The 24,846-nt window shown below is 50.3% G+C and overlaps 7 protein-coding genes across 7 annotated transcripts; 3 read left to right on the top strand and 4 right to left on the bottom strand.

The window, feature by feature from the left end:
• Window positions 1–3,406: 3,406 nt before the first annotated feature.
• On the bottom strand, window positions 3,407–4,960 carry ASPBRDRAFT_127026 (uncharacterized protein; the record flags this gene model as incomplete). The annotated part of the gene is made up of 2 exons (XM_067617928.1): window positions 3,407–4,696; window positions 4,802–4,960. The coding sequence occupies 2 exons, from the start codon at window positions 4,958–4,960 to the stop codon at window positions 3,407–3,409; spliced, it is 1,449 nt and encodes a 482-aa protein (XP_067478403.1).
• Window positions 4,961–6,141: 1,181 nt separating this feature from the next.
• ASPBRDRAFT_66168 (uncharacterized protein) lies at window positions 6,142–7,841 on the top strand. The gene is made up of 2 exons (XM_067628675.1): window positions 6,142–6,807; window positions 6,931–7,841. Exons 1-2 carry the CDS (start codon window positions 6,191–6,193, stop codon window positions 7,787–7,789), a joined length of 1,476 nt encoding a protein of 491 aa, XP_067478402.1. The 5' UTR covers window positions 6,142–6,190; the 3' UTR covers window positions 7,790–7,841.
• Window positions 7,842–8,687: 846 nt separating this feature from the next.
• On the top strand, window positions 8,688–10,074 carry ASPBRDRAFT_154184 (dienelactone hydrolase family protein). Its single transcript, XM_067619376.1, has 3 exons — window positions 8,688–9,093; window positions 9,192–9,273; window positions 9,340–10,074. The coding sequence occupies exons 1-3, from the start codon at window positions 8,850–8,852 to the stop codon at window positions 9,866–9,868; spliced, it is 855 nt and encodes a 284-aa protein (XP_067478401.1). The 5' UTR covers window positions 8,688–8,849; the 3' UTR covers window positions 9,869–10,074.
• ASPBRDRAFT_676107 (ABC transporter ATP-binding protein) lies at window positions 9,936–14,488 on the bottom strand (the record flags this gene model as incomplete). The annotated part of the gene is made up of 5 exons (XM_067628928.1): window positions 13,736–14,488; window positions 13,010–13,673; window positions 11,060–12,944; window positions 10,887–11,009; window positions 9,936–10,834 (listed from the first exon to the last, which is right to left on the bottom strand). Exons 1-5 carry the CDS (start codon window positions 14,170–14,172, stop codon window positions 9,936–9,938), a joined length of 4,008 nt encoding a protein of 1,335 aa, XP_067478400.1. The 5' UTR covers window positions 14,173–14,488.
• Window positions 14,489–15,572, bottom strand: ASPBRDRAFT_604276 (polysaccharide biosynthesis domain-containing protein). Its single transcript, XM_067628232.1, has 5 exons — window positions 15,469–15,572; window positions 15,377–15,401; window positions 15,039–15,323; window positions 14,941–14,977; window positions 14,489–14,883 (listed from the first exon to the last, which is right to left on the bottom strand). The coding sequence occupies exons 1-5, from the start codon at window positions 15,511–15,513 to the stop codon at window positions 14,826–14,828; spliced, it is 450 nt and encodes a 149-aa protein (XP_067478399.1). The 5' UTR covers window positions 15,514–15,572; the 3' UTR covers window positions 14,489–14,825.
• Window positions 15,573–16,149: 577 nt separating this feature from the next.
• ASPBRDRAFT_30890 (synembryn) lies at window positions 16,150–17,831 on the bottom strand (the record flags this gene model as incomplete). The annotated part of the gene is made up of 6 exons (XM_067622830.1): window positions 16,150–16,249; window positions 16,308–17,152; window positions 17,213–17,332; window positions 17,386–17,621; window positions 17,680–17,754; window positions 17,804–17,831. 6 exons carry the CDS (start codon window positions 17,829–17,831, stop codon window positions 16,150–16,152), a joined length of 1,404 nt encoding a protein of 467 aa, XP_067478398.1.
• A 905-nt stretch (window positions 17,832–18,736) lies between these two features.
• Window positions 18,737–24,147, top strand: ASPBRDRAFT_30889 (putative telomere length regulator protein (Rif1); the record flags this gene model as incomplete). Its single annotated transcript, XM_067622829.1, has 3 exons — window positions 18,737–21,667; window positions 21,717–21,983; window positions 22,036–24,147. The coding sequence occupies 3 exons, from the start codon at window positions 18,737–18,739 to the stop codon at window positions 24,145–24,147; spliced, it is 5,310 nt and encodes a 1,769-aa protein (XP_067478397.1).
• Between the last annotated feature and the right edge of the window lie 699 nt (window positions 24,148–24,846).

The following is a 24,846-nucleotide window of genomic DNA, read 5'->3' as shown; positions in this document are numbered from 1 at the left end:
TGTTCTCGACCAGATGCGCAGGGTTGAATGTGATATCAGGCAAGATAAAGGCCGATGTCATCTCTTCCGCCATCCGCCGCCGGCGCCGCTGAGAAGCAGCAGGCCCCGAGTTGTCCGAATGCCGTCTGGGGCGTTCGACAGGCACCGACAAGTTACTGTCTCCTTCAGTCATGCTGGCCTTGGAGTTGGCGGTCAAGTCGCCCATGGCCGAGGCGGGTCTAGATGGCACCCCCTTGCTTTCCTTGAGGGAAGACTTTCTGGGAATCGTCGACTTCGACAGGCTTTGCCGGGTTGTGTTCCCGGTCTCGTTTGCAGTCTGCTCTTTGCTTGCACTTGATTGCCGCCGTTTCCGAGCCAGCCGTTCCTCTTCCAGCGTCTTCCGTAGTTGAGCGATTTCACGTTCCTGGGACTGAAGTAAGTACGCGTGCGTAGCAATACATGGGCTGCAACTTACATCAACGAAGCTCAACAGAGTCAAATCCTGCTCAGTTGCATTGGACTTCTTGGTGTTTCCAGTAACCTCCCCACTCGACTCAACGGGCTCAGTCTCCTCCACCTCTTCGACAACTACTCTCTTCACGCGCTGTTTGCCAGTGTTTGACTGCTTTCTGGTACTCACATCACTGCTTTCCGATCGGTATTTGGACTTTCCTGTCCTTGATTTCAACTTCTCCCTGGTCTGGGGGACGTCGATCGAGAACAGTGCCTCCTCCGCACGCTCCTTTTCGAGCCGGGATATTTCCTTGTCGACCTGCGTCGAGATCTTGGCGCGCGAATCTTCCTGACGTCTAGACTTGGATCGCGCACTCTTGCCAGTGACTTCCCGGGTGCTTCGGCTCGTATGTTTGCTATGCTGCGTATCAACCTGGCTATCATCGCTTGCATCAGTCATAGAAGACTGCTCTGACTCGACCGTGTCGTCACGGGCTCTGGAGCCGGCGGATAGGATCTTCGATATTTGCGACTTCAAGTCTGCATTCTCCTGGCGCAGACTCTCATTCTCGCTCTTGAGGTCCTGGCTCTCCAAATACGCAACTCCCAACTGAGAGACTGCCATGTCTCGCTCTCTGTTCAGCCGTTTCAAAGTCGATTCCTGAATCTGAGCCTTCCTTTCGATGATGTCGAGTTTATTCTGCAAAGCCAAGTTGGCGGCATCCAGTTCTGAGATACAAGTTAGCTGGGTGTCGCAAATAATAAACCTACAGTACTTACTTTGGTTCTCACTGGCAAGTTGATCTCTGCGGTAGTCATCCTCATCGGATTCGTAGGGTCGGCTGCGACCATGCTTGTCCTTTGACCGTGACTTGTTCGCCCTCAGAGACTCATTCTCCCGCTTCATGTCCTCCACCCTCCGTTCGGCGTCAGACTTGGATCTCTCCAGTTCTGCAACCTTGTCCTGTAAAAGCCTCAATGAGACGAAGAGTGCCTTCTCATCTTCAGGAATGGGAACGGCATCCAGCGGCATGTGTTCGCGAGTCAACGAAACATCAGTCGCATCATGTGGCGGGGAGACAAAGCGCGTCGTCCGTGCCCTATTCTGACGCGCATACACAGGTGTGCCGTCTTCATAGACACCCGAGACCAACTCAGACAAGTTCGGAAGATCCGGGAGTAGGAAAGACTGCTGGGTAGCCGTGTCACCCGCATTGTTGCCCATGTTGCGCGAGTTGGTACTGGACTTCCCACGACGAAGTTCGCGAGCGTAAGCCTCCTGGGAAGCCTTCTCCACTGCATCGGCGATCTGATGAGAGAGGTTGGGGTTTCCAAAACGTGTCGGACGCGTACTGTTGGCCATGACCGCAGGTCTTTCGTCCTCAATCAGAGATCCTTCATAAGCGTCGCGAACCTTTGCGTGCATATCTGACAGCGTTCGCCGTTGCTCTTTGCGGTTCGACTTGGCTGTGTGGGGATCAACGTTCTCCTTATGGGCAAGGCTGGCGCGTCTGATTTGGGCATCCTTTCGGAGACTATCGCTGACCGCTCTTCTCGCCGGGTTCCGCAGAGCAGACTTCTGAGGGGTATTAGAAGTAGGATAATCGAGTCTGACGGCGGGTGACGACGAGCGAACGCTGTTTTCGATGCTCATGTAGGAGTTTCTCGAGTCGTCCAATCGACGGGGAGGTTTCGTCGGGCCTCGTCCGGCCTCAATGGAGATGCTGTCGTCGTGGTCGATCTCTTCCTCTTCTTCGGATGTGCCGACCGGGGAGAAGTCTGGTAGGTATTGCTCAAAGGTGGATGTGTTGAAAGCGTAATCGGGCTCTTCTTCCTCGTACTCGTGGCGCTTCCGGGCGTTGGTGTGCATGGACGGAAGTCGGGGGCTACCATGGCCGAGCTCCTTGGTGGACGCGAGCGCCTCGTGCTCAGGGTCGAAGTCGGAACCAAACGACGCGAAGCTATTCGTTGTTGCTTCGCGCGACATGTTGCCGGCCGATGTGTGACGCGCCTATTCTGGGGTATAGTTTATTGACGAGTGAAAAATCGAGTACCTCACAGGTATCAGATTGTGAAGCTGACTTGTATCAGCAAAGTAACGTTGGAGGTAACTCGCTGGTTGTCCTGAGGCTGCAAGCTGCACGGTAGACAGTCGAAATGTTTGGAGGGTCGCTGGTAGCGCGTCGGTGCAGCGCGAGTCTCCCGGCTTGAGCAGGAAGTAGCCAGGGAAACCACAATAACAGGGAAGGAAGACAGTGCAATTGCCTGGAAAGACAAACCACTGCGGTTTCCAGACTATCGCAGCAGCAACACAATTGCACACGGTAAGCACTGGCTGACCGGCTAGACAACGCAATGGGGACGCGAGTGGATGATGCGACGGAAATAAATGAGGAGGCTGGGCTGGCAACAAGTTACTACGTCCTCGACCCAGTGGGACTCGCCCGCTGCTTTTGGTTTGTTTACTCCCGTGGGCCCCCCTCCCGTGGAGCGGCTGACCGCCTTCCGAGTGCTTACGCCCACGAGCTGTGGCAACTACCAGATTGCGGCGTAGATTGTAAATGACCAATTCCTGAATTATATTCTAAACAACAAATTCACATATCGTCATTGAAGCTTTTGCATTGAGATTTTCCATAATATGTTAGAGCGTGTAGTATGTGCAGACAGGATCCAAGAAACATAGTGCCCCCTTCTCTAAATGTACAGACAGACTGGGAGAAAACAAGAAGTGCCGTCCATAAATTCGCCTTCAATCAAACGCCTTGCTGGCTAACAGAATGTGCAGGGGAAAGGAACTATCGACAGAGGTCGGAGGGTAATTAAAACAACCTATATGCTAGTATGTAGGGTCGTAAACGCTTATGCTCGTAACGGGTATTGGAATGTCGGAAGGGGCAAGGGATGGCAGCCGTGAACGTAGACCGTCTTGTAAGGTCTTCTAGGTATGGAAGGAACATCGATAAAGAAGACATCAAGAGGACTGGTGATTATGAGGCTCACCCTCCAAGAGGTGTGTTTCGGCTGATTCAGAAGCAGGGTGTTCTTCGACATGTTCTTCTGTGATGGGCTGATTGGTGGTAGTATGTTGTTCGGCGGATTGTTGCTCTTCCCGCTCCTCTTCCCGCAGAGGATTCGTGGGCGTGGTGGGAGTATTGCTTATAGGGCTAGCAACGTCAATATGGATGGTAGGCAGAGGTGTCAGTTCACGGAGTTGCGGCGCATGCTCGCTTCTCTCCGCGACTGGACTCGTATACGGCGGTGCTTCTCCCCATTCCAGGACCTCGTACTCAGGCGGCGGGATGTTGAGTTCACCCACATCACCCTCGTCAACCGATATTGACGGGCGATCAGCCGAATGAGCAGACGCTGCATGCGATTGCACCTGAGTTAGAGTATCCGCGTCGGAGACGTTGGTTGCCCCAGACTGATACGACGAGTAGGATTCCCCTCGAGAATGAACACCCGTGAGAATCGACCCCGAGGATCGATCGGGTGCTGATGCGTCGGTGAGAAGAGGACGACGGTCCGAATCGGGCGACGTGGCTCTGATACGCGACCCATCATGCCGCACGTGGCCCAGTTCTGCATACGAGACACTGGAGATACGCCTATCGCGGCCACGATTCCGAGACTCGGCCAAAGCCGCACTGAGGTTTGAGCCACTCCCGTTGGCAGACGCACTGCTTCTCGCGCGAGCCCGACTTTCCTGCCGAAGTTCTTCAAGACGAAGATAGTCCCCGCGAGCACGAGCTTCCCGACGCTCTTGTCGCCGCCATTCACGGTCGGCCAACTCCTCTCGCCGTTGTAAGCGGATTTGATATAACGACTCCATCAGCTCTTCTCTGCGGTTTTCCTCTTCCTCAGCGGTTTCGGGGAACTCGACAACCATATCCATGCCTGCTCGCTCCCCCTCTCGAGCAATAACCTGCTCGGTTGGCTTGGGACTGGGTGAGTAGGCGGGGAGAGTGATGACCGAGCGGACTGATGTATCCCGTCGAACATTGCTAGTATTATTGGCGGCCGGAGTGGTGGTTCGCATTTCCGAACCTCCTTCGGCGGGTGCGTCTCTGGTGGTGTTCGCATTTTGGTTGTTCGACCCTGGGACCTGACCGTATGAAACGCCCACGTTCCACCTATTCCATTTATCCTTCAGGAATTTTCCAGGCAGATATTTGGGGCGACAGTTCATGCGACGGAGGGTACGTAAGACGAAATAGGTCATTAAGGCGGATGCCACGGCGAAGATAATGCAAGCGACGCACTGCAATTAGAGGAAGTGATGTATTAGTGGCTGCTTGAAAAAAAAAAAAAAAAAAAAAAAAAAAAAAAAAAAAAAAAAAAAAAAAAGAGGAAAGACGACACCCACTATTATAATGATGTTATTTCTGCTCGAGTTATCATTGTCGGAGGCGTGGTTTTTATCCTGGCCGCCATCGGTGTTATTGTTGGTGTTGGGATTGTTAATAATGTCGCCCGGACCATCCTGACGGATGTCAAATTGGCGGAAGTTCGCTGGAATGTGCATGCTGTGGATTCCGGGCGATCGGGAATGAGCCCAGATCTATAGCCCCTAAGCATGCAGACCGGTCAAAAGTCGACGATAGGAGGTGTTATCACAGGCGAAAAGAGGTTGAAAAATCCGGATCGGAGGCGAACTGGGAATGGTAGCCTAAACCGGGAACGCTGCGGAACTGGCGGATGAACAGTGAAGGTTTGTACTCGGTGGTATGAACAAAAAATAGCAAGATAAGCTGCAGAAGTGGCCTGGGGAAGATTTGATAAGATATTACGAATCAGACCATATACTGGGACTGAGATCAACACAAATAGCTAGAGATCGAAAAGCCAGCGATAATGGGAGAGATGGTAGATTATGGATGAGAAGAGACATCCGCGAATCCATGGCCTCACGCTGTGATGGCTGGGAGACGGACCAGGAGAGAATACGAGCAGGACCGCAGCAAGAATTCAGCGGCTAACTGGTGTCAGGGAATGACGATGCTCATCATTCCAAGACAGGCCTGCAAGTGGTCGTCGAATGGCAAGAGGGGAAGGCTAGCAGATTGGCGCTGATTGACTGATGATGCTGATGCTGATGCCGACGAGGGAAGTGGCTGGGTCGCTGGCGGAGATAAAATAGCGAATGGATTTTCCCCAGCCAGAAGAAGTGTGACTGATCAGAAGTACAACCCTTGGACGCTTCCAGACTCAGGAGGTCAATTTGATCGCAACACGACACGACTACGCATCGACAGAGTCTCTATACAAATTAAAAAGGACTCCATCGTGCCCTCCCGACTAATTAAAGACGATCTCATTGTGAAACGAGAGGCGCAATCCAAATTGATGCTGCCGGTTTTTCCTTTCCGAACCACCGGCGCGTGCCAATTTTAGAACACGTTCCCTTGGTGGTAAATTATCTGGTGTTGGATCAGCATTGGGAACTCTCTCAGTTGATTTGCTCCAGACACCTCTCTATCTGGTATCTAAGTAGCTTTTAAGTTCAGTCAGCTTATTGCCCAAAGGCAAATTAAGCTCAGCTCACACACCATAGCCAGGGTCAGTGAGCACCTCCAGCGATGGGACTGTCACTACCTCATCGGATTAAAGTCCCCCCGGGTCATTAAGTATCTACTCCACACAAACTATTGTTATGGAGTCTCCCCTTAATCCTGACCCACTTCTCATTTACACCATATCGATGTAGATAGCTGAGCTCTCTATCAAAGTGACCAACTTCCTGCTATCTTACATAATGCCTAAAACACGACGGCTCCTTCGGCGGGAAATCACCTATGCATCCGCCAAGGAGGAGGAGCACAACATTCTTCACCAACTGTCTTTCTATGACAAGCAGAATAAATTCTTTGCTCATCTCAATGCTCACCAGAGCTGGATCAAGGATGTTGTCGCACATCATCTTAACTTAGGTTCTCCTGATGCATGTCAAGTATCAAATATTGAAGATTGGTTACACGGTAGCTTCAACGTCTGTATCCCCGTCACTGCCAGCAGTCGGGGTACAAAGTCTATGATCCTTCGACTTCCCCTCCCATACAGGATTGGTGAGGATTTTATGCCAGGTAACGGAGATGAGAAGGTTAGATGCGAGGCTGGGACCTATGCATGGCTACAAGAGAACTGTCCGGACGTGCCAATCCCAGAATTGTATAGGTTCGGCTTCTCGACTGGTGAAGCTGTAAAGAATACTAATATACTGGTTTGCCCTACTCAGCTAATTTCATCCCAGTTCACTCACTCTGGAAACTTGCCGTTCCTACACAGATGGATTCATACGATCCGCTGTCGAGTTCTTTCATGGCTAGGCTGTCCAACCCCATCTAAATATGTTCCGCACTTGGCCAAAGGCGAGTAAGCCATTCACTCCAGCTATCTACTTCTTAAATACATTCCACCCAGCCGGGGAAGTATGATTTCGAACACATGGACAGAGAAGCAACACGATGTAAAACTATGAACAAACTTTTTCCACAGCATCTCCCGCATTCTTCTAAGCATTAGCCAAGTCCCGGTTCCCAGAATTGGCTCGTTTGTAATAGACCACAGAGGGTATCTAGTCCTCACAAACCGGCCACTTTCGTCCGAAATCCAACAGCTTGAAAATGAGCATATACCGACTGGCATACACCGTGATTACACATACTCAACTGTTGACTCGTATGTGTCAGACGTTCTCACATTTCATGATAATCGTTTCCGGTTTCAACCAAACGCAGTGAATGACCTTGGAGACTCTGTATTCCAACTATCCTTACTCTCTGCGATGAGAACAATATCCAAATCATTTTTTGAGAAAGGACTTGCTCGAGGGCCTTTTATTCTCTCTCTAATGGACCTCCATCAGAGTAACATATTCGTTGATCATGACTGGAATGTAACTTGTCTGGTGGACTTGGAGTGGGCCTGCTCTCTGCCAATTGAGATGATTAGACCCTTTTATTGGTTAACAAATTTGGGCGTCGATCATTTGGTGCCATCTGAGTACGACAAAGTTCGGAAAGAGTTCATGGATGCCCTCAAGGTCGAGGAGAAAGCACTGATGGCATCGAAGCATAGCTCGCCGCTGCTATCGGATATCATGGATAGGACGTGGGAAACAGGGACCTTTTGGTATACATTGGCTCTCTCCAGCCCATCAGGCCTCTTCACAATTTTTCAGCGGCATATACGGCCGCTATTCTGCAAGGATGATCTCGAAGAATTCCATCTGATCATGCCATTTCTCTGGGGGAAAAATGTGGGCCGTGTCGCATATCAGAAAGTATCCGACAAAAAGGAATACGACAGGAAACTTGAACAAGAATTTAAGGATGATGATGAGATCCTCGCATGATGTCCTGCTAAGAGCGGCTGCTAAGAGGACCCTTGGTTTTTAGCCTCTTCCTGTTGGAGGTCGGCCTGGAAAGCTCCTGCTATAGCCCGCAGACCTCTATCTACCTGATTTTTCTCTCGCTTCTCCCTAGCGGCAGCACCCGAAGAGCTGAATTGCTGGAGAGCAGCCTTGATCATACTCTGCTCCGCAAGTAGCTCCTGTGATTCCTACTATCTAGGACGCCCCCTCGTTGGCAAGGTGAGTCTTAGGCCCATAGTTGATTGGTGATACCTACACGCAGGCCTCAAAGAACCTGCCACTCTTGCGCCAGAGCTATTCGGGGGTCCCTGTCTAGTTGGTGGTCAAAGTAAAGTAAGTCTAGATTCATTAGGTGAGTCGTCCGTAACTTGAAAGACAAAGTCGTTTAATATGTAGGAGGGAAGAGAGGGAAGAAAGAGGAATGATGCACCCAATTGGAATAAAATAAGCGCTGCGAATTGCCACCTGATGGTATCAAAACTGCAGAATTGGTCACTTTTCATCCTTTGGTAGTACTATCTGCTTGATTTTCAAGTACAACGCCAATGTTCAACTTCCCTGTTTCTCCCTCCCCAAATGCATTCCTGTCAGTCTCGGGGCGTACAAACTACACCAACTCTCTTGGATGATCCCAACCACAATATACACAGACACACCGTTGCTCATGTTCCGAAAGCTCCTTCCCTCCTTCAATCAGGCCTCCAAGATAAGCAACGCTAAATCTTGTACACATCGGAGATAATCCCATGAACCAACCGTATCCACCCATCCATTCCATCCACGATCCCGGACTTAACCCAATTTTACCTCCGGCAATCCCGAGGCTACCCAAACCTACTCAGCCATGCCATGGATTTTCGAACTCAACCTGCCCACATTAACTGACAGGAACACATAAGCATCATTTTCCCCGCTCCGTTGAAGCTTATCTTTTGCAGGTCGAGTCTAGCTCTTAACATTCACGACATTATCCAGATTATATTGAGGAAGACCACATCAAAGCAGATACCTCGGCTACTGAGTTATATATTAGTATATCATCATGTCCTGTCCCGACTGCTTCAGCGGCCACGTGCACGAGGACGCTGCTCCTCGAGGAACAGTCACCACCTTGCATGGCCTGAATGCATATGTGACGGAGCCGACGTCCACTGATTCACCCATCAAGGGGATCATCGTCATCATCCCGGATGCGTTCGGGTGGGAATTCGTCAACAATCGCATTCTGGCAGATCATTATGCCGATAAGGGGGGGTATAAGGTATATTTACCTGAATTCATGAATGGTATGTATACTACCTATCACTTTAGATCCCTGTGGGGATGGGACCATAAGAAATGGAATAAAAAAGAGCTATACTAACAAAGCATCGTGAACAACTAGGACATGCTGCCCCGGTATGGTCATTAAACACCCTATCATCGATATTCAAGACCTCGTCTATCATAGATTGGATAACGAAACCGTAAGTCTCAACCAACCCTGCAAGACTTTATATATATACGATCTACTCACATTAAACCCTATCTAGATACCACATCGCCTGCGCCGCCTACGCCATGATCCCATTCATGTACCACAACAAATTCAGCACTACCTGGCCCACCGTCAAGACATTCTTCACGGCCGTGCGCCAAAACGAAGGCACCAACCTCCCCATCGCAGCCGCAGGGTTCTGCTGGGGTGGTCTACACACCGTGTACCTAGCGCACGGCAAAGAAGAAGATAAAGTCAACGGCAAACCCCTCATCGACGCCGGGTTCACCGGTCATCCTAGCAATCTGTCGATTCCCGGGGATATTGAGAAGATTAAAATCCCTGTGAGCTTTGCGATGGCGGAGCTGGATAGTATGGTGAAAATGTCGCAGATTAAGCAGATTGAGAAAGCACTAGGAGAGGGTGATAATGATGTGGGGGAGGTGAAGGTGTACTACGGGGCTGGGCATGGGTTTTGTGTGCGTGCGGATGTGTTGGTTAAGGATGTGAGGGCGCAGGCTGAGGAAGCGGAGGATCAAGCGATTGGGTGGTTCCAGAGGCAGTTTGCGAAGGTATCTTATTGATTGATTTCGGATCAATTCTGCAATTAAGCTAGTTATCTGTGGGGTTGACTTTGATTTATTTTTTTGCTCATATGCCTGTTTCATCCCCATCGGAGTCCGGATCCTCAATCAAAGCCCTTAATTTCCCATTCTGCTGTCTCGCGAGCTGCTTGTAAGCCCCGGCTTCCACCACACGACCCTTGTCAATCACAATTATATTATCCGCAATCTCCATCATATCCCTTGCGTGCGTAATGATCAGGACGGTCAGGCCGAGCCGCGTCGTCACCAGTCTCTGCACGGTCCGCCGAATGATCTTTGCGTTGTTCGGATCGAGGCTGGATGTGGCTTCGTCCAGGATTAGGACCTGTGGCTGTCGTACGAGCGCCCGTGCGATTACCAGCCTTTGCGCTTGGCCTCCGGACATGCCGGCTCCGCCGTCTCCTATCATCGTGAAGTAGCCCTTGGGTAGGGAGGTGATGAACTCGTCGATCCCGGCGGCTTCTGCGGCAGCGCGGATGTGGAACATCGTGCGGAGGGGGGAGTCGTCTTCGAGACCGTAGCTGATGTTGTCTGCGACGGTGCCGGGGAAGATGGTAGGTCGTTGGGAGACTATGGAGATGAGGGAGCGGAGGGTTGGTGTGTGTATGCGTTGGATGTCGATTCCGTTGAGGGTTATTGGAGATGACCCGTACTGGGAAGTGGGCGCCTCGTAGAGGCCCAGGAGCAGTGATGCTATTGTTGATTTGCCTGATCCTGACCGTCCTACGATTGCTGTGCATTGGTTCCGGGGGATGTTGATGGATACGTCGCGCAGGACATGTGCGTCGGGGCGTGATGGATATCGGAAGTTCAGGTTCTTGATCTTCACTGGCGCGGCTGTGGTGATCTTGAGATTACCGCGGTGCTCGTGGGATGCGCCCTGTGGTAGATGCGCCAGGCGTAGGACTTGGTTTGCCATTATATGGGAGACGCTGATTTGAGGGACTAGGGGTGTTAGCAGTGATTGTGGGCAATCGTTGGCAGCTGGGCAGCTCACTCCATGAAAGTACTGTGCTTGCGTAGCCAATGCTGAAGAGAAGTACAGAAAACACAGTCATAAGGCTGGTGACGGTAAACTCGAGTGATGATACGAGAACAGCTCCATAATAGAAGATTAGACCTGCATATGTTAGGTCTGCAAACGTAAGTTTTCATATACATCTTGCTTACTGCTGACGAATATGATCATGGACTCAACCAGTCCAAAGAGAAAGCCGGTATAAACAGCTTTCTTCACTCCAAGAACCATACACAGTGCCGCCGCCTTCATATGCTTCTTGTGGAAGTAAGGCTCAAGTGTCAATGTTCGGACAGTGCGAATCTGCGAGAACGTCTCGATGAATATCTCAGATGCAGTCGTTTTGACTCCGGTACAACGCCTTTCCCAGATTCCGGTGGTCTTTTCGAGCCCTCTGGTGATAGCGTAGATGACTGGTCCGCAAGCCACTGCTACGAGGGTCAGTTTCCAACAGACAGCCATGCACCATATAATAGCAACTACGGTGACTGAAGTCGCCACTAGGACATAGCCACCAAAATGACCGACCAAGTTTCGCATCTCCTCGGCACTGTTGTTGAGGGATGTGGTAAGCTGGGAAGGTTCATTTCCTGCTCCTTCGAACCATTTTCGTGGCTGATCAAGAATATGGCGGAAGCCTCGTTTGCGGAGGCGATCAACCCACGCCTGGCCACATAGTTCCAAAAGATAATGCATCAGATACGATATAACGCCGTCACCTATTGCGATCCCTAACACTATCAATGACCATGTTGAGGCCTTGGCTTGCTCATCGTAAAACGACTCGAGGAGCTTCGACAGGCAATAAGAAAACAGCGGAGTAGCCATTGAATGCCCCAGGGTGCTGAAACATCCAAGCAAAAGAAGCAGCTTTTGACCTCGAGTCAGGTTAGGGAGTATGGTCAGCATAATCTGCCCCAACGACATGCGCTCTTGCGGCGCGAGGCGCGCTGCATTGTTAAATGACCGCTTAGTTCGATGCTTCGATCTCGCCGTGTTGATCTCATTGACGACATCGTTCACAGGAAGTATACTACTATACCGGCTGGACTGGAAACTCGCATCATTGACATGGACGGTATTGAGCTCAAACATCTGCATCCCGATCGACTCACGGCGTGATCTGACCCTTCGGGTGTCTGCAGATTGGCGAATACTCTGTATGCTTGTCTTATAACCGTGAATAGCATCTGAATGCTGTGCAAGCTCCTTGTGTCTAGAAAACGAATCAGGGCTTGGACCGCGTAGACTCTGGGCTGAGGATTCTGAAGGAACATTGGAGTATCGATCAGAAGAACTGTGGGCATCAACATCCTCGCTTTCGTCACGGTACGGCTTGTCAGAGGTAGCAAAATAGGTATTGCTCTCCTCCAGTTCATGTCTGTAGCCGGCTTGAACAACTGAGCCTTGGTCCATAACATAGGCGAAGTCATGATCCATGATTTGCGACATATCATGCGTGATGATAATAGTTGTTTTCCCTCGACGCCATTCCCGGATAGCTTTCGTTATTTCGACGCGGTTGGTGGCATCAAGCGCACTTGTAGGCTCATCCATTATCAATATAGGTGTATCCCTTAACCGTGCCCTTGCAATCGCCACCCTCTGCTTCTGACCACCACTGAGGAAATCACCATCATGACCCACACAGGTGTCGATTCCCTTGGGTAGATCGTCTATTGTGCTTTGTAGCCTTGCGAGATCAATGCATTCACGTACGTCGACCTTGTTGAGTCCTTCGAAATTGCGACTGCCAAAGGCGACGTTCATGAAGATAGACTCGTTGAACAGTACGCTTCGCTGCTCCAGAAGAGTGATGTTGTTCCTTATCCAGTCGATGCTCAAAGATTGGATGGGTACCCCATCTATCAGTATCTCACCAGATACCGGTAAGTAGAAACGGGTGAGTAGCTGTCCAAGCGTACTCTTTCCAGATCCGCTTCTGCCAATAACGAAGGTAGTCTCTCCAGCGGGGAAGAAGAAGCTTGTCGAGTTTAAGACTGGTCTTTTTGGTTGTGATGGGTAAGCGAAGGAGACCTTATAGACACATAATAAGCTCAATGTACCAACGCAATCATTGCACGGGTATTCAAAGTACTTACATTACTGACTTCGATGTCACCTTCGCAAAACTTAGGATAGACGGAGCCCCTGCCCTCCCCTCGAATAGTATCCTCAGACTCTGAGTTCAAGGCGTGGATCAAGGAAAGAGCTGCATCCTTTCCTTTCGCTAGGACGACAATTTGTGGCATGAGGAATTCCATTGACTGGGCAGCTGCTAAGCAAGCCCAAAATGTTCTGAGCACTTCTCCTGCTGAGAGCACTCCGGAGGTGGCCAGGGAGCTCCCATACCAGAAGCCTTGCACGAACATCCCAAATGTCATCAGTCGCAATATAGATATTTGCAGAGAGGTGAAGCGCGCGCGTTTCAAATAATGTAAAGCAGCATTGTCAACACTGCTCACAAAGTTTCGAATTTCTGTATCTTGTCCGTTGAAAGACTTGACGCTGTCAATTGATGAAGTAGCATTGTCGACTATCAGCGACAAATGACCCAGCTCTGTCTTCTGTGCCTCCATACAGGAGTTTGTCTTGGTGGAGAGAAAGGAGAGAGCGGCTGACAGGAAGGGGATCCCCGCCAAAGTGACCAACGTAAGATTCCAGGAGGTCAGAAATGCCAGGGCCAGAGAGAATATGGCTCGAAAGATGTACTGCAAAGCGAGGCCGAGAGGCTGTGATGTTGCTTTCTGTAGATCATCGATTTGCCTATATGCCTGCATCAGCTGGAGAAGATGAGAAGAAGATGATATGCGAAAGGATCTACACACCCCTGGAGAGAAGATAGAAAGACCCTTGTGCCATCTGGTTGCGTTTCAAACCATTCCTGACTCTTCTGTAGAAGCCTTTCGAAAAGCTTGGTGCGAGCATTGGCAACCTGCAGTTCCCCAAATATCACAAATAATATGAAATAGATACTATTGCAGACCCAATTGATTGCTCCTAATCCAACCAGCTGGACGGCGTACTTGCTGATCTGTGGCGTCAAGTCTTGTTTTGCAATCTTTCCTCCCCCGAATGATGTGAACGTATTGAAGATCTCGCCCAAGACTACGGAGAATATGGGAACCGAAAGACTGGAGATGGCAGTAAATGTAAATCCTCCTATGAGAACCGGAGAATGTTTCGTTGTTGTGAAGCTGAACAGCGACATCCACCTCGGCTTTCGATGGATGAAGCGCCTGGCGCCGGCAAGGAAGGCTGCCATGATGGATCTATATGGGCTGACCAGGGTGGAAGATCTTCAGTTGAGCTTCTGATCTTCGACTCCGATATTTAAGTGCCGTGCAAGTAGACATAATGATGGTAAGAGAGTATGATGTATAGAGAAACATAAGCAGATGATGAACACCCAAGCCAACAGGCTTCCCAAGCACTTCTTAGCATAAGCATTGTAACAAAGAGCTACGCTCGTTTCCAGATTAGCCCAACCGGTCCGATTGCCCGATTTCCATATGCGGGCATATTGTAGAGGAAAAGAACAATGGGCTGCGTTGCCATTGTTCTCGGATACACCGAAAGAATTCAGTGGGTCAACCACACGTCATTCTATCCATCACTACATTCCAAAACATCAATTCCACTCGTTATATGTACAGGTATCCACTCCGGTAGTAGCACCCCAGGGTGCCCTGTCGAGGGGCTATCCCCGCACTCTTTTGTACGGTCATATACGCTATGCTGGAACCACCCGGATGAGACCTATGGGCCAGGGTACTAAAAGATGGCTGTCGAACTCAGGGACTCGAGTCATTGCGTAGTCTCTAGACGCTAGCAAAGCAAGGACGGTAAAGGCCCGGATGAGCCATTCCGTCTAGCCGTCGTTCCCGCACGGCCCAGATGAGAAGCGCAGCTTCAGATTTATTTCTTAGCCTTCTGCGCGCGCTCGTAGATCCAGTCGTTGAGACCAGCACGGTTTCTAATCCAGGTATGAGTATTCAATTGTTGTCGGTGCTTATCCAAGCATGAAACTCACCTCGCGATCTCGATGGCGTAAAACTGCATACGCATGGCTATCCTCCTGTTAGCTAGAGTTCCACCCCCAGACAAGCCATACAGCCACGTATCACTCACCAAAGATCGTGGTATCTCTGTCGTATTCAACATTGGGGCTAGCACGCAGCATAGTTCCGAAGTTGAAGTCCTCGATAGTCTTCTCATACTGGTTGATCCAGTTACGCCACTTCTCCTTGCCCGCCTTGCTCTTCATCTCGTCTTCATTGATCGTTGCGGCAGGGTCGAAATCGGGGAACTCCTTCTGGAAAGACTCCAGAATGTCGTCGTCCATCTTCGTCAGGCGGAGTTGCGAGCCGGGGACCTTCTCCAGAATCGACCAATATGTCATCAAATGTTCCACGGCTGCATAATCGTGAGTCATGAGGCTGATTCGAAGAAGGGATGTCCGGACCAACCCTTAACGGCAAACTGCTTCTCCATCTGCACCAAAAGTCAGCGTTCCCGTTCAGGTCTCTGAGTAGGCGTTTTAGGCGCAAAGGCGACATACATCCTCAAAGTTCTCCGCCGTCTCTGGATCAAAAGGCTTCGACATCTTGGCGGTTGTGTGGGCGATGAATAGTTAGACAAGAAACAGACAATATCACAAGAAGAGGATAACGGTAGAAAAGATGTTCTATTCGCTGGCTAACAGTAACGGTGGTCGAGGAGAAATCGAAAAGTGAGTTGCCCCGCGCCCAACTCTTTTTTTCGGCAGGCGGAGAGATTTTTGCGCCGCCGCCCTTGAACCCCGCCGCGCGCCCGTACGTCATTTACAGATCCGATCTGTAAAGAAACACTACGCATTTGAGACTGGAGTATGTTCGGTCGGGTTTATCTACGTTACTGTCACGGTATTTTCAACTTAAAATGCTCTATTTCGGCCTGCGAAGCGATTCAGGTTGCTATCTAGATTGCTCGCTGTCTAGGAAATGCCATGTCCGGCTAACTAACTCTGCCTCTGCCGCTTATTAATTGAATAGCAATCCACAGCGATGCTAGATCATGCTGGAAAGATCCAGCAAATGGCGAACGCAAACTCCTCTCAATGCTCTTCCAACGGACAGTCTGCATCCAAGCAAGGGTAACATGCTGATTTCAAGAGCGTATGAAGTCATCAGCGATAGAACAAAGGAAAATTAGACTATGGTACAGGGAAAGCAACGTAAGGAAACGAAGGAGAGCATTTCGTCTAGTCACTATCGTCGGAGTCGGGCAACTCTTCAAACCGCCCTTCATGGAGGGCGCGCGTGACAGGATTCTCCACCTGCAGAATGCCGTTCGCTTTGGCTCTGTTACGATAGTTAGCATTTATTTGAGCAAGTAGAAGGGGGGCTGGGGGTGGCATACCGCTCAAAAAGCACAAACAATCTCTCTGCCTCCCTTTCCTTCTCCTCCTTGGTCATAGGAGGGCCCTCGTCCTTCTTCTCTGCGGCCCACTTCTGGCCAGTAATGGGATTGACCTCTGGATCAAACCCGTTCGGATTGGTTGCGAATGCTTCGCCTGCCGTCTTGGGGATTTCCATGCCGCGAGAAGCTAGTAGTCCCGCAGCGAACCCATACCCGATGTTCTTAGTCAGGTTTTCGGCGTCTTTTCCGGAAAGCACAAACATAAGCTCGGAAATAGCTGTCTTCAGATTAGGGTAGGGTGTGGTCGACAGATTGAGTAACTTAGATGAGAGAGTGTCCGATTGTCCAATTGGGCGGCTTCTGTCGTTGTCTTCGGGCAGGAGGAGCCATTGCATGTATTTACGGGGGCCGTCTGGGGCCATCTCATGAATGACCACGAGCGTGTGGAACAGGGGTATAGCCTTGGTCTCCAGCTCGTCAGGACCATATGAGGACACAGCTTGATCCAATATGTTGATCAGCTTGTCTACATTGCAGTTCTGATTGAACGTCGGGAAAAGAGGGCTACTGTCAAAGACTTTGCCCTTTTTGTTCTCCAGATCAAGCGTGGACAGGCAGTTGATAAGATAGCTGAGGAGGCCTTCCAAAGGCTTTGGAGGGATATCGATGCGATTGATCATCTTGAAGATGTGAGGGATTGAAGCCGAGAATGTCGCGGCCAGATCAGGATAGATCTTTGAAACATTGAAAATGAGTTTCAACGTATCAGTAAGGGCCAACTCGTCCATCTGCGACAGAGACTTCTTGCCGGATTTGGGAAATTGTTTAGCGTGGCGGACAATTTGCTATATGGTCTCATCAGCATCGATCATACCGCTGCTTGAGCAAGACACGCATTCGCTTACGTAGTTGACATTCTCACCCAAAGAGTGGTGTCTAATAAGCTTGTCGAAATCCATTGTGGTGTCGTATGTAGACAGGAACAGAATCCGGCTGATCACCATCTCATCTTCTGAGGAATCACACTATCTGAAGGTCAACTCCTGCACGGACTGATAGATACAGCTAATGAACGTACCTTGAGCCTTTCAGCTAATTTACCTCCGTAACCTGTCTCCACGAAAAGCTGGCGCATGGATCCATCTAAGAGAAGAGCATTTGCGACGCAGCGCAGGGCGGCACGACGCACATCCGGGGTATCTCCGTCAACACCATATCTGGCTAGTAAGGCTATCCCCTCTTTAGAGTAGATAGGTTGAGCATCGTTGGGATTGGTCCCGTGCTGTCTTAACTCCAGGAGTGTCTGCACGCGTTCTAAGGCACGCGGGCGACGAGGTCAGATCGATACAGTTTACATTTCCTGTTAACTTACCCTTCGAAGTAAGAGACTTCGCCTCGAGGTCCGTTTTGAGAGAGCCCAGTAATTTAGTGACTCGCTGCAACTTCTCTAATGACTTGTTAACCCAATTTAATACAATGAAGTGGCTTGCACATACCTGAGCCTTGAAGTGGCCTGAAATCCATGGTCGACTTTTGCTTTAGCGCAATTCTATGCGCCGGAAGTGTAGTGTTTGTCAAGGGGCAACTGCTGGCTCGGAATAGCCGTCTTACGGGGCGCGGTGAACCCCTACTAGTCTGTCCAGTAAGTCCCACTTGGATTGGGCTTGTTCAAGTTGCAGCGAAAGCGGGTTTCCCAGATTGAAGACAGAAGGGTTGAAGAGGTAGACAAATACAAGAGTCCAGAGATTATCAGATGATCCGGGGTATCTTCCTCCACATATAGGCTATGGTGATATCTGGTGCTGAATGCAGCGCAACGGATAGTAAGGATAGGAGCTAGTTGGTTAATGCTGCGCTGATGAATAGAGATCCGCAGCGCAATAAAGCACAACCCCACCGGATAACAGTAAGCGGCTGCACAGGATCTCCGCAGTCTGTACAAATAGCAATGGTATAGACACAAAGTTGACGGGACTGATTGACACCAATGTATGGTTTATCTGGGGCCAGTAATCAAGTAGTTAAAACTCACAAGGGTCGCTCTGCTTGCGAAACAATAATCTGAATAGAGGAGAGAGAAAATCGAAGATAATAACTAGTCATGGGGGGGCAACTCCGTTCCATCTCCGAAGGCTTCTCCGAAGTGCCTGAGTGCCTTACTGCCTTGGGCATTAAACGCGGCGCTGCCACTTAACGCGTGGCTCAGCCACAGGCGCGTCTTTTTGAGTTGCGTGGCTTGGCGCGGTCCCGGTAGGTTCAAACTGGCACGGCTATCCTACTTTCACCAGGGCTTCTATCCTTGCTCGTGCTTGTCGACAGCTTCGGTCTGGGTCATGGACAGCGTGGTTTCTAGCTAGGCTGCATCGCGATGTTCCTTTTCTTTCTTCCATCTCCGTCCTCGTTCTTTTCGTCGCCCGATCTTGTGAAATATGGTGGAGATTCTCGGTCCTCTGTCTGCTCGTCCGCCTACTCCACCTAGGACATCATCTCGTATGCTGTCTGAAAATGATCGAACTGAAGATTCTCCGGTTGTTGTACACACGCCTCGCGACTCTCCCTTTTCCGTCAATGGCTCAGCTGGCGCTCCGTCAAGTCGACAATCCAAGCGCGTGAACTTCTCGCCATGGACGAGATACATCAAACCTCCCTCGTTTACCAATTCCGCCGCGAAGTCCAAATCTGACCTCAAGTCCCTGCCTCCTTCGAACGAATGCAAACCCACAAAGTCTATCCTCAAACCGACCACATCTCATTCTCCTGCCAATTCGCCGTCTGCTGAGCCTCAAGCTCCCATTTCCTTCGCCATGCTGCTAGAGTCGATCTTACAACAGCTCGCTGGAGAGGCTGTGAGTTCAAGGCTCGACGCTTATATGCAGTTTTTCGGGGCCTTGAGAGCATATGACAATCTGCCTGGTGACCAAGAAATCATAGCGAGGTTGGGCTTGATCACTCAGTTCATACATCGGGACGTTAGCCGAGACTTAACAACCGGCGGACCGCTACATACCAACCTTGTGATTCAGGCCCTCAAACTGGCTGTTGCTCTGGTCTGGCATAGCGAGATCTCTGCACGCCTGCCAGATGACTTCAAGACCTTCCTCGTCGACCATTCCGTCAATTGTCTTCAAGATGTGAAGATGCCAAAGTCCGTGGTAACTCACTACTTGTCCGTGTTGTCCACCCAAAACTTCAACGCCAAGGTCATGACGAATACGCGGATAATACGCATTTTGACGGTTCTCCATGATTTGACTAATCGCGTCACTGGAAGCGCAATTGTGTCGCAGCGGTTAAGCATCTATTTGCGTGTCCTCAATCAATCCAGGACGATCTTCGTCTCAAACGCATCTCTGTGGATGGATCATCTCATATCCGGCTTGCTACACCATGTCAAAGACATCAGAATCAAGGCTATCTCGGTGGGCTTCCAGACCGCTATAGCGTGCGGACCCAACCAAACCTTGTCCAAATGCGTCCGGGAGGTCTTCAGCAGACCTCTTGATGAGCGGAGGAAGCTTGTGACCGAAGTTTGCGAGCGAATGACACGCATGATGGCACTTGCTGATTGTGGTGTTCACATACCTCAGATATGGAGTGTAATTATTCTACTTCTGCGCAGCAAAAAGTTCAACGTCGACCAGTGGGAGCATTTCAAGGAATGGGTTCTTGTGCTGCAGAAATGCTTCAATTGCAGCGATTCTGCAATCAAGGCGCAGGCTATTGTCGGTTGGAATCGATTCGTTTATGTCATCAGTCCCAGCGACACAACAAGCCCTTCGTTGTTGCGGATGTTGAGCAAGCCCATCGTTTCTCAGTTTGATCGGAAGAAGCAAGACAAACAACCCAGTCAGCTAGCGTTGTGCAGTTACTATAATCTTCTTTATTACGCCTTTCGTCCCTCGGCATCATTTCAACATCTTGATGTCGTCTGGGAAGAATATATCGCTTCACCGGCTTCGAGTATATTCTCGTCTATGCCCAGTCTTAGCGACAGGGTAGCCTACGTGCTGTCCAATATGCTCTGGAGCCCGCAAGCGAAGGTGTGGCTGGAGAACAAGGTCAACGAGAGCAACAAGTTGGACCCGGAAGAGCTGCCATCCATTGATAGTAGGTGGATTCGATCGAGGATCACCTCGGTTTTAAGCGTGTTTGAGGCAATCTTCAAGTCTTCCGTCTGGACTCCCGACATTGAGCAATCGAATATAGCTACGGCCTGGATCGGCTTGTCCAAGGCCTTGTCATATGCGTCGAGCAAGGAGATTACACCTACGCCAGAATCAATGCAAGCTGTAGCACACGTGCTTGGCCTCCTTCAGCGCCTCTGGAACGCTGGGCCTCCATCGCTCAATGCGGCCGTCGAAAAGGATTCAACGGATGCCTTCTATGACCGTTTCAGCTTTCTTTCCACTACCATGATCTACAGTCTCGGCAGTGCACGATTTACCGAAAAACTACTCCTGAAGACAGCCGATGAGACTTTCCAGGCTGCCACTACGCCCACACATCGTCATCAGAAGGCGAAGACAAGTCTAGACAGTCCCATACTGCATTACCTTCGGTTTATCAGTGAGCTACCTGGCCACTCGGGGCCTTCCCCGTCATATTCACGCCTCATCACCCGTGTTCTGGAAGCGACATGCAGCGACAAGCTATCGCGGAGCTCACGCCTGGAATTCTTTAGCCAATGCGCTGATATACATGTGTTTGACGCAGCTTCTCATATTGGCGATGACGTTTTAGCTGAAACCGTATGGAAGTCTGTGGCACAGCTGTCTGCAAGCTCTTTATCCTCTTTTCCCATGGAGACGGCTCGCGAACGTGACGGCTCAGTTTGTCGCGATTATGAGAACATTGTTAACATTCTTACTGCCGGGCTAAAGTTTTCCGACGTGTTCGAAGTCTGGAATCCGCTTGTCGATTCTCTAGTTCGCGTCGTGAGAACCGAAAAGGGCGATCGGGCAATTGCTACGATGGCCGTGGAACCTCTCGCGGGATCTATCATAGGCCAAGGGACTCGAAATACCTGCAAGCCTTCTGCGTCACTTTTGAGACTCTCGCTTTCAATTCCTTACTGCCACGAGGCGGAGACGGCAAAGGGAAACCATGAATTGACTTTCCCTCACAAGCTAATTGAACTGGTGGATAGAACACTTCGTCAGTCGTACGACAGCTTTGATCCTGTCGAACCGAACGGCATTGCCGATTTCATTGAATGCCTGACGTCTCTTTTGGGATCGGGTGTACCTGCTTTCCGTACAGCCATGCTCACACAGCTCCAGCCGTCCCTTGCGTTTTATCTCAAAGACGGGGAGCGCAAGATTAACGCTGAGAGTGGCGTGGAAAGCAGGATCCTTACTGCTGTAAGTGTGAGAAGCAAGGGGCTTTTGTTACGTACTAACTTAGTATCAGTGTCGGGCGCTGTCGTCAGCCGTCTTGAACGTCTTGCAAGCAGCACAACCTCACGACGCCTCCTGTATACAAAGATTTGAGCCTATAATCTGTGCGGGTCTTGAGTCCACGCATGCATCAGTAACGAAGAGATTCCTTGACTTCTGGAGTTGTTCGTTTGGATCGCAAGAGTCCTTGCCCTGTCCCGAGACAATATCTCGGGCGCTACATGATATTGAAGTCCACATGAAGTTCCAGCAGTCACAAGGTCACCAGCGCAATCCTCAGGTACGTGTTTGGAAGTAAATATTTGTTTGCCTGCCCTGCTAAGGCTTCCCAGTCTGAGACACAATCCGGTCGTCAAGACGCAAAGGTCATTCCAGTCGATACATCGGTCAAGTCTCGCATTGCTTTCATTCTTGACGATCCATTCACAATGGGGCTGAATTCTTCGCCCATAACGGGAGGGTCTGAGCGTAAAGCTATGCCCTCGTCTTCGGAGAAGCAGACCGGACCTTCGGCAGGCCAAGTATCCCAAGCTGACGATGAATCTGATCCGGATGTGGCCACGGATCATTCGATCCCCCTCCCAAGGGGATCTGGAGATCCTAGAAAACGTAGCGAGTTGTTTTCGATCATCGAGAGCCTCCGTTCGTCTTCGCCCCCGACAAATACTCCAAGGGAGCTTGGTTTCATGACCCCCCCGCACTTGCGCGACCTGCGCAACGCGGATGCTGACGCCGGAACTCCACAAACTCCTACCCTACCACCTGTCACAACTGACAACGAGTACGGATTTCTCGGTTCTTCCCCTACGCCGGGCACACGAAGCCGAACGCAGTTGAGCGAATCGGAGATACCTCAGTCGCTATCTGCTCCAGCAGCAGAAGAGTCTGCTATAGAAAACGAACTTCAGTCCTCCCCTCCCAAGCTCAAATCTATCAGTCCCGATCCTCAAAATAACACAGGAACTATGAACACGCCTGGCTCAGGGAACACTCCGTCGAGCAAGAACAGAAAGGCGAAGAGGAGGTCACGGCGTTCGTCGAGGCAGAAGAAAGCAAGGAATGCTCAGTCCAGACAACCGGAGCCGGCAGGTGAAAGCATGGCGGTTGATTCAGAGGAGCCACTGACAAAGCGTCTCCGTTCGTCGACAGGAAAATTGCCAGAAGACAAAGATCACCCTCCTGAAGACGGGCAGCCTAAGGATATGTCAAAGTCTAGTTCTAGTGGCCCTGAACTTTCCGGAGATCCAATTACGGATTCTGGTGCTACTGAGCCTGTCATCGAGCCAACTTCTGTAGAGCAACAGGTCAATGCTGGGCAACCGAGAGACAGCCAAGACCGTCCATTGGATGGCTACGACTACATAGCGGACTCATGCAGCGACGACATGGAGACCCAGGTTGCGTCTCAGCTGGAGCAAGATCTAGAGCTCGCTGTAGATCTGGATGAAACGGCGAGTACAGAGCATGCGGTAACAGCTTCGGAACAGGGCGCGAGTAAGAAACGGAAACGCGAGGCAGAGCAATCTACGCCTTCAGGCAAAGAACGGCGTCGCTCTTCAAGACTCACAAAGACGCCCTCTGTTGCAGATGTTGAGGGAAGTCGTGCTATTCGGTCTAAGAGACCGATGACCGTGTCACAGGATGTCGAATCGTCCCCTGCCGAATCGGCGCCAAAGCGACGGAAGACCGACTCTAAAAGTGATACAACTACCACGAGCAAGCCCGCCGAGCAAGCAGCTAGTACTGAGAGCGGAAAGAGCAAGATCCAGGAAACGCAAGACAGCTCTCAGAAACGCAGATCTTCTCGTCTCAGCGGACAGGTAGCTCCAGCTATTCCTGAGGAGAGCCCACTTCCGAAGAAGTCGCCACGGTCTAGCCGTTCTCGCAAGTCGGCCAAAGACAAGGCCAAGGACAGTATACAAGAAGAGCCTCAATCCACCGAGGCTGAGCCCCAGCAAGAGACTCCTGCCAAAGATGTGGTAGACCAACCTGTCAAGGATGAAAAGAAGTCCAAGATCACTGTTGAAGATAAACCGACTGAACAGCTCCCAGAGTCAGACAGCTCAGTACAGTCCACAACAGAGACTCAGATCGACAAGCCGACGGATGAGCCGGTGCCCGAGACCCAGCAAACGGCTCCTGAGGATGTGCAGATGGAGGACGCGCCCACAGTGACCGAACCGTCCCCTGAGAAGAAAGCCCCGTCTGAAGAAGAGGATCTGGAGAAGAAGGAGAAGAGGACGCGAGCAGTAACCCGCACGACGCAAACCGAAAGCCAGAAGGAGCGAGAGATCACAGAGGCTGGGATCACAGACTCCCTCCGCAAGGTCTTGAGCGACGTGAAACTGGCCAAGTTGGATCGACATTCACTCAAAGAAATTGACGATTTACTGTTTGATATCCGGGTGGAAACGCATGAGGCATTGAGGAGAAACACCGGTTGAATTGGTTTTGCATAGCGATGGCGTTGTTCTTTTTTTTTTTTTTTTTTTTTTTTTTTTGTCTATATCCTAGTGTCGATATCGTATACTCCATGCTTTTCATTTGTCTGTCTGACTTTTGTTTTTTTTTGACCATGGCCATCAAAAGAAGTCCATCTGTTATGATCGTGTGCTTGATTTGCCATTATTCTTTCGGTCTATGTTCTATTATAAGATGGACAATGCGGAAGCTGAATGTACTCATGCTTAAGACTGAAGAATGCAACTGTAATACCAGCATACCACTAACTTGTGCCTACTATAATCTATCTAATCCCAATCATCACTAGTTACATTGGTTAGTAGTTTCAGATGATTAATCCACCGCAACCCGGAATTCTTGGCTGCTGACAGGAGGCCGTCATCTCATCTTCACTGCCACACACTCTCACTCTCACTCTCCAGGAGGCTGACTTACCAACCAACCAACCATGCTTATCCTCCGGGCGTCGGTTGCGCCCCAAACTTCTCAAAGGGATTTTATCAACCCCTTAAAACCCGAATCCATCAGCTAGATATTACTGCTAGTACTTCCTTCAATCAGAAATGTATTCCTATTCCTCAGCATAACCACACCCACTACTCACTAATGACTAAAGCCTGAGCAAAGACTCAGTAGTCAGTCAGTCAGACTGGCGTCATGTTCCCGAAAAACGAGGAAAA

The sequence above is a fragment of the Aspergillus brasiliensis genome (assembly GCF_001889945.1).
Source record: "Aspergillus brasiliensis CBS 101740 unplaced genomic scaffold ASPBRscaffold_7, whole genome shotgun sequence".
Lineage (NCBI taxonomy): Eukaryota > Fungi > Ascomycota > Eurotiomycetes > Eurotiales > Aspergillaceae > Aspergillus > Aspergillus brasiliensis.
This window is presented reverse-complemented; position numbering and strand designations above follow the sequence as displayed.

Bases quoted from the DNA above. Each gene is read 5' to 3' on its own strand.
- ASPBRDRAFT_66168 (XM_067628675.1), top strand. From the start codon at position 6,191: ATGCCTAAAACACGACGGCTCCTTCGGCGGGAAATCACCTATGCATCC. The intron at 6,808-6,930 runs GTAAGCCATTCA...CTTTTTCCACAG, and splicing joins CCGCACTTGGCCAAAGGCGA to CATCTCCCGCATTCTTCTAA.
- ASPBRDRAFT_154184 (XM_067619376.1), top strand. From the start codon at position 8,850: ATGTCCTGTCCCGACTGCTTCAGCGGCCACGTGCACGAGGACGCTGCT. The intron at 9,094-9,191 runs GTATGTATACTA...GTGAACAACTAG, and splicing joins TTTACCTGAATTCATGAATG to GACATGCTGCCCCGGTATGG. The intron at 9,274-9,339 runs GTAAGTCTCAAC...AACCCTATCTAG, and splicing joins ATAGATTGGATAACGAAACC to ATACCACATCGCCTGCGCCG.
- ASPBRDRAFT_604276 (XM_067628232.1), bottom strand. From the start codon at position 15,513: ATGTCGAAGCCTTTTGATCCAGAGACGGCGGAGAACTTTGAGGAT. The intron at 15,402-15,468 runs GTATGTCGCCTT...CTTTTGGTGCAG, and splicing joins CGGCGGAGAACTTTGAGGAT to ATGGAGAAGCAGTTTGCCGT. The intron at 14,884-14,940 runs GTGAGTTTCATG...TACCTGGATTAG, and splicing joins TACGCCATCGAGATCGCGAG to AAACCGTGCTGGTCTCAACG.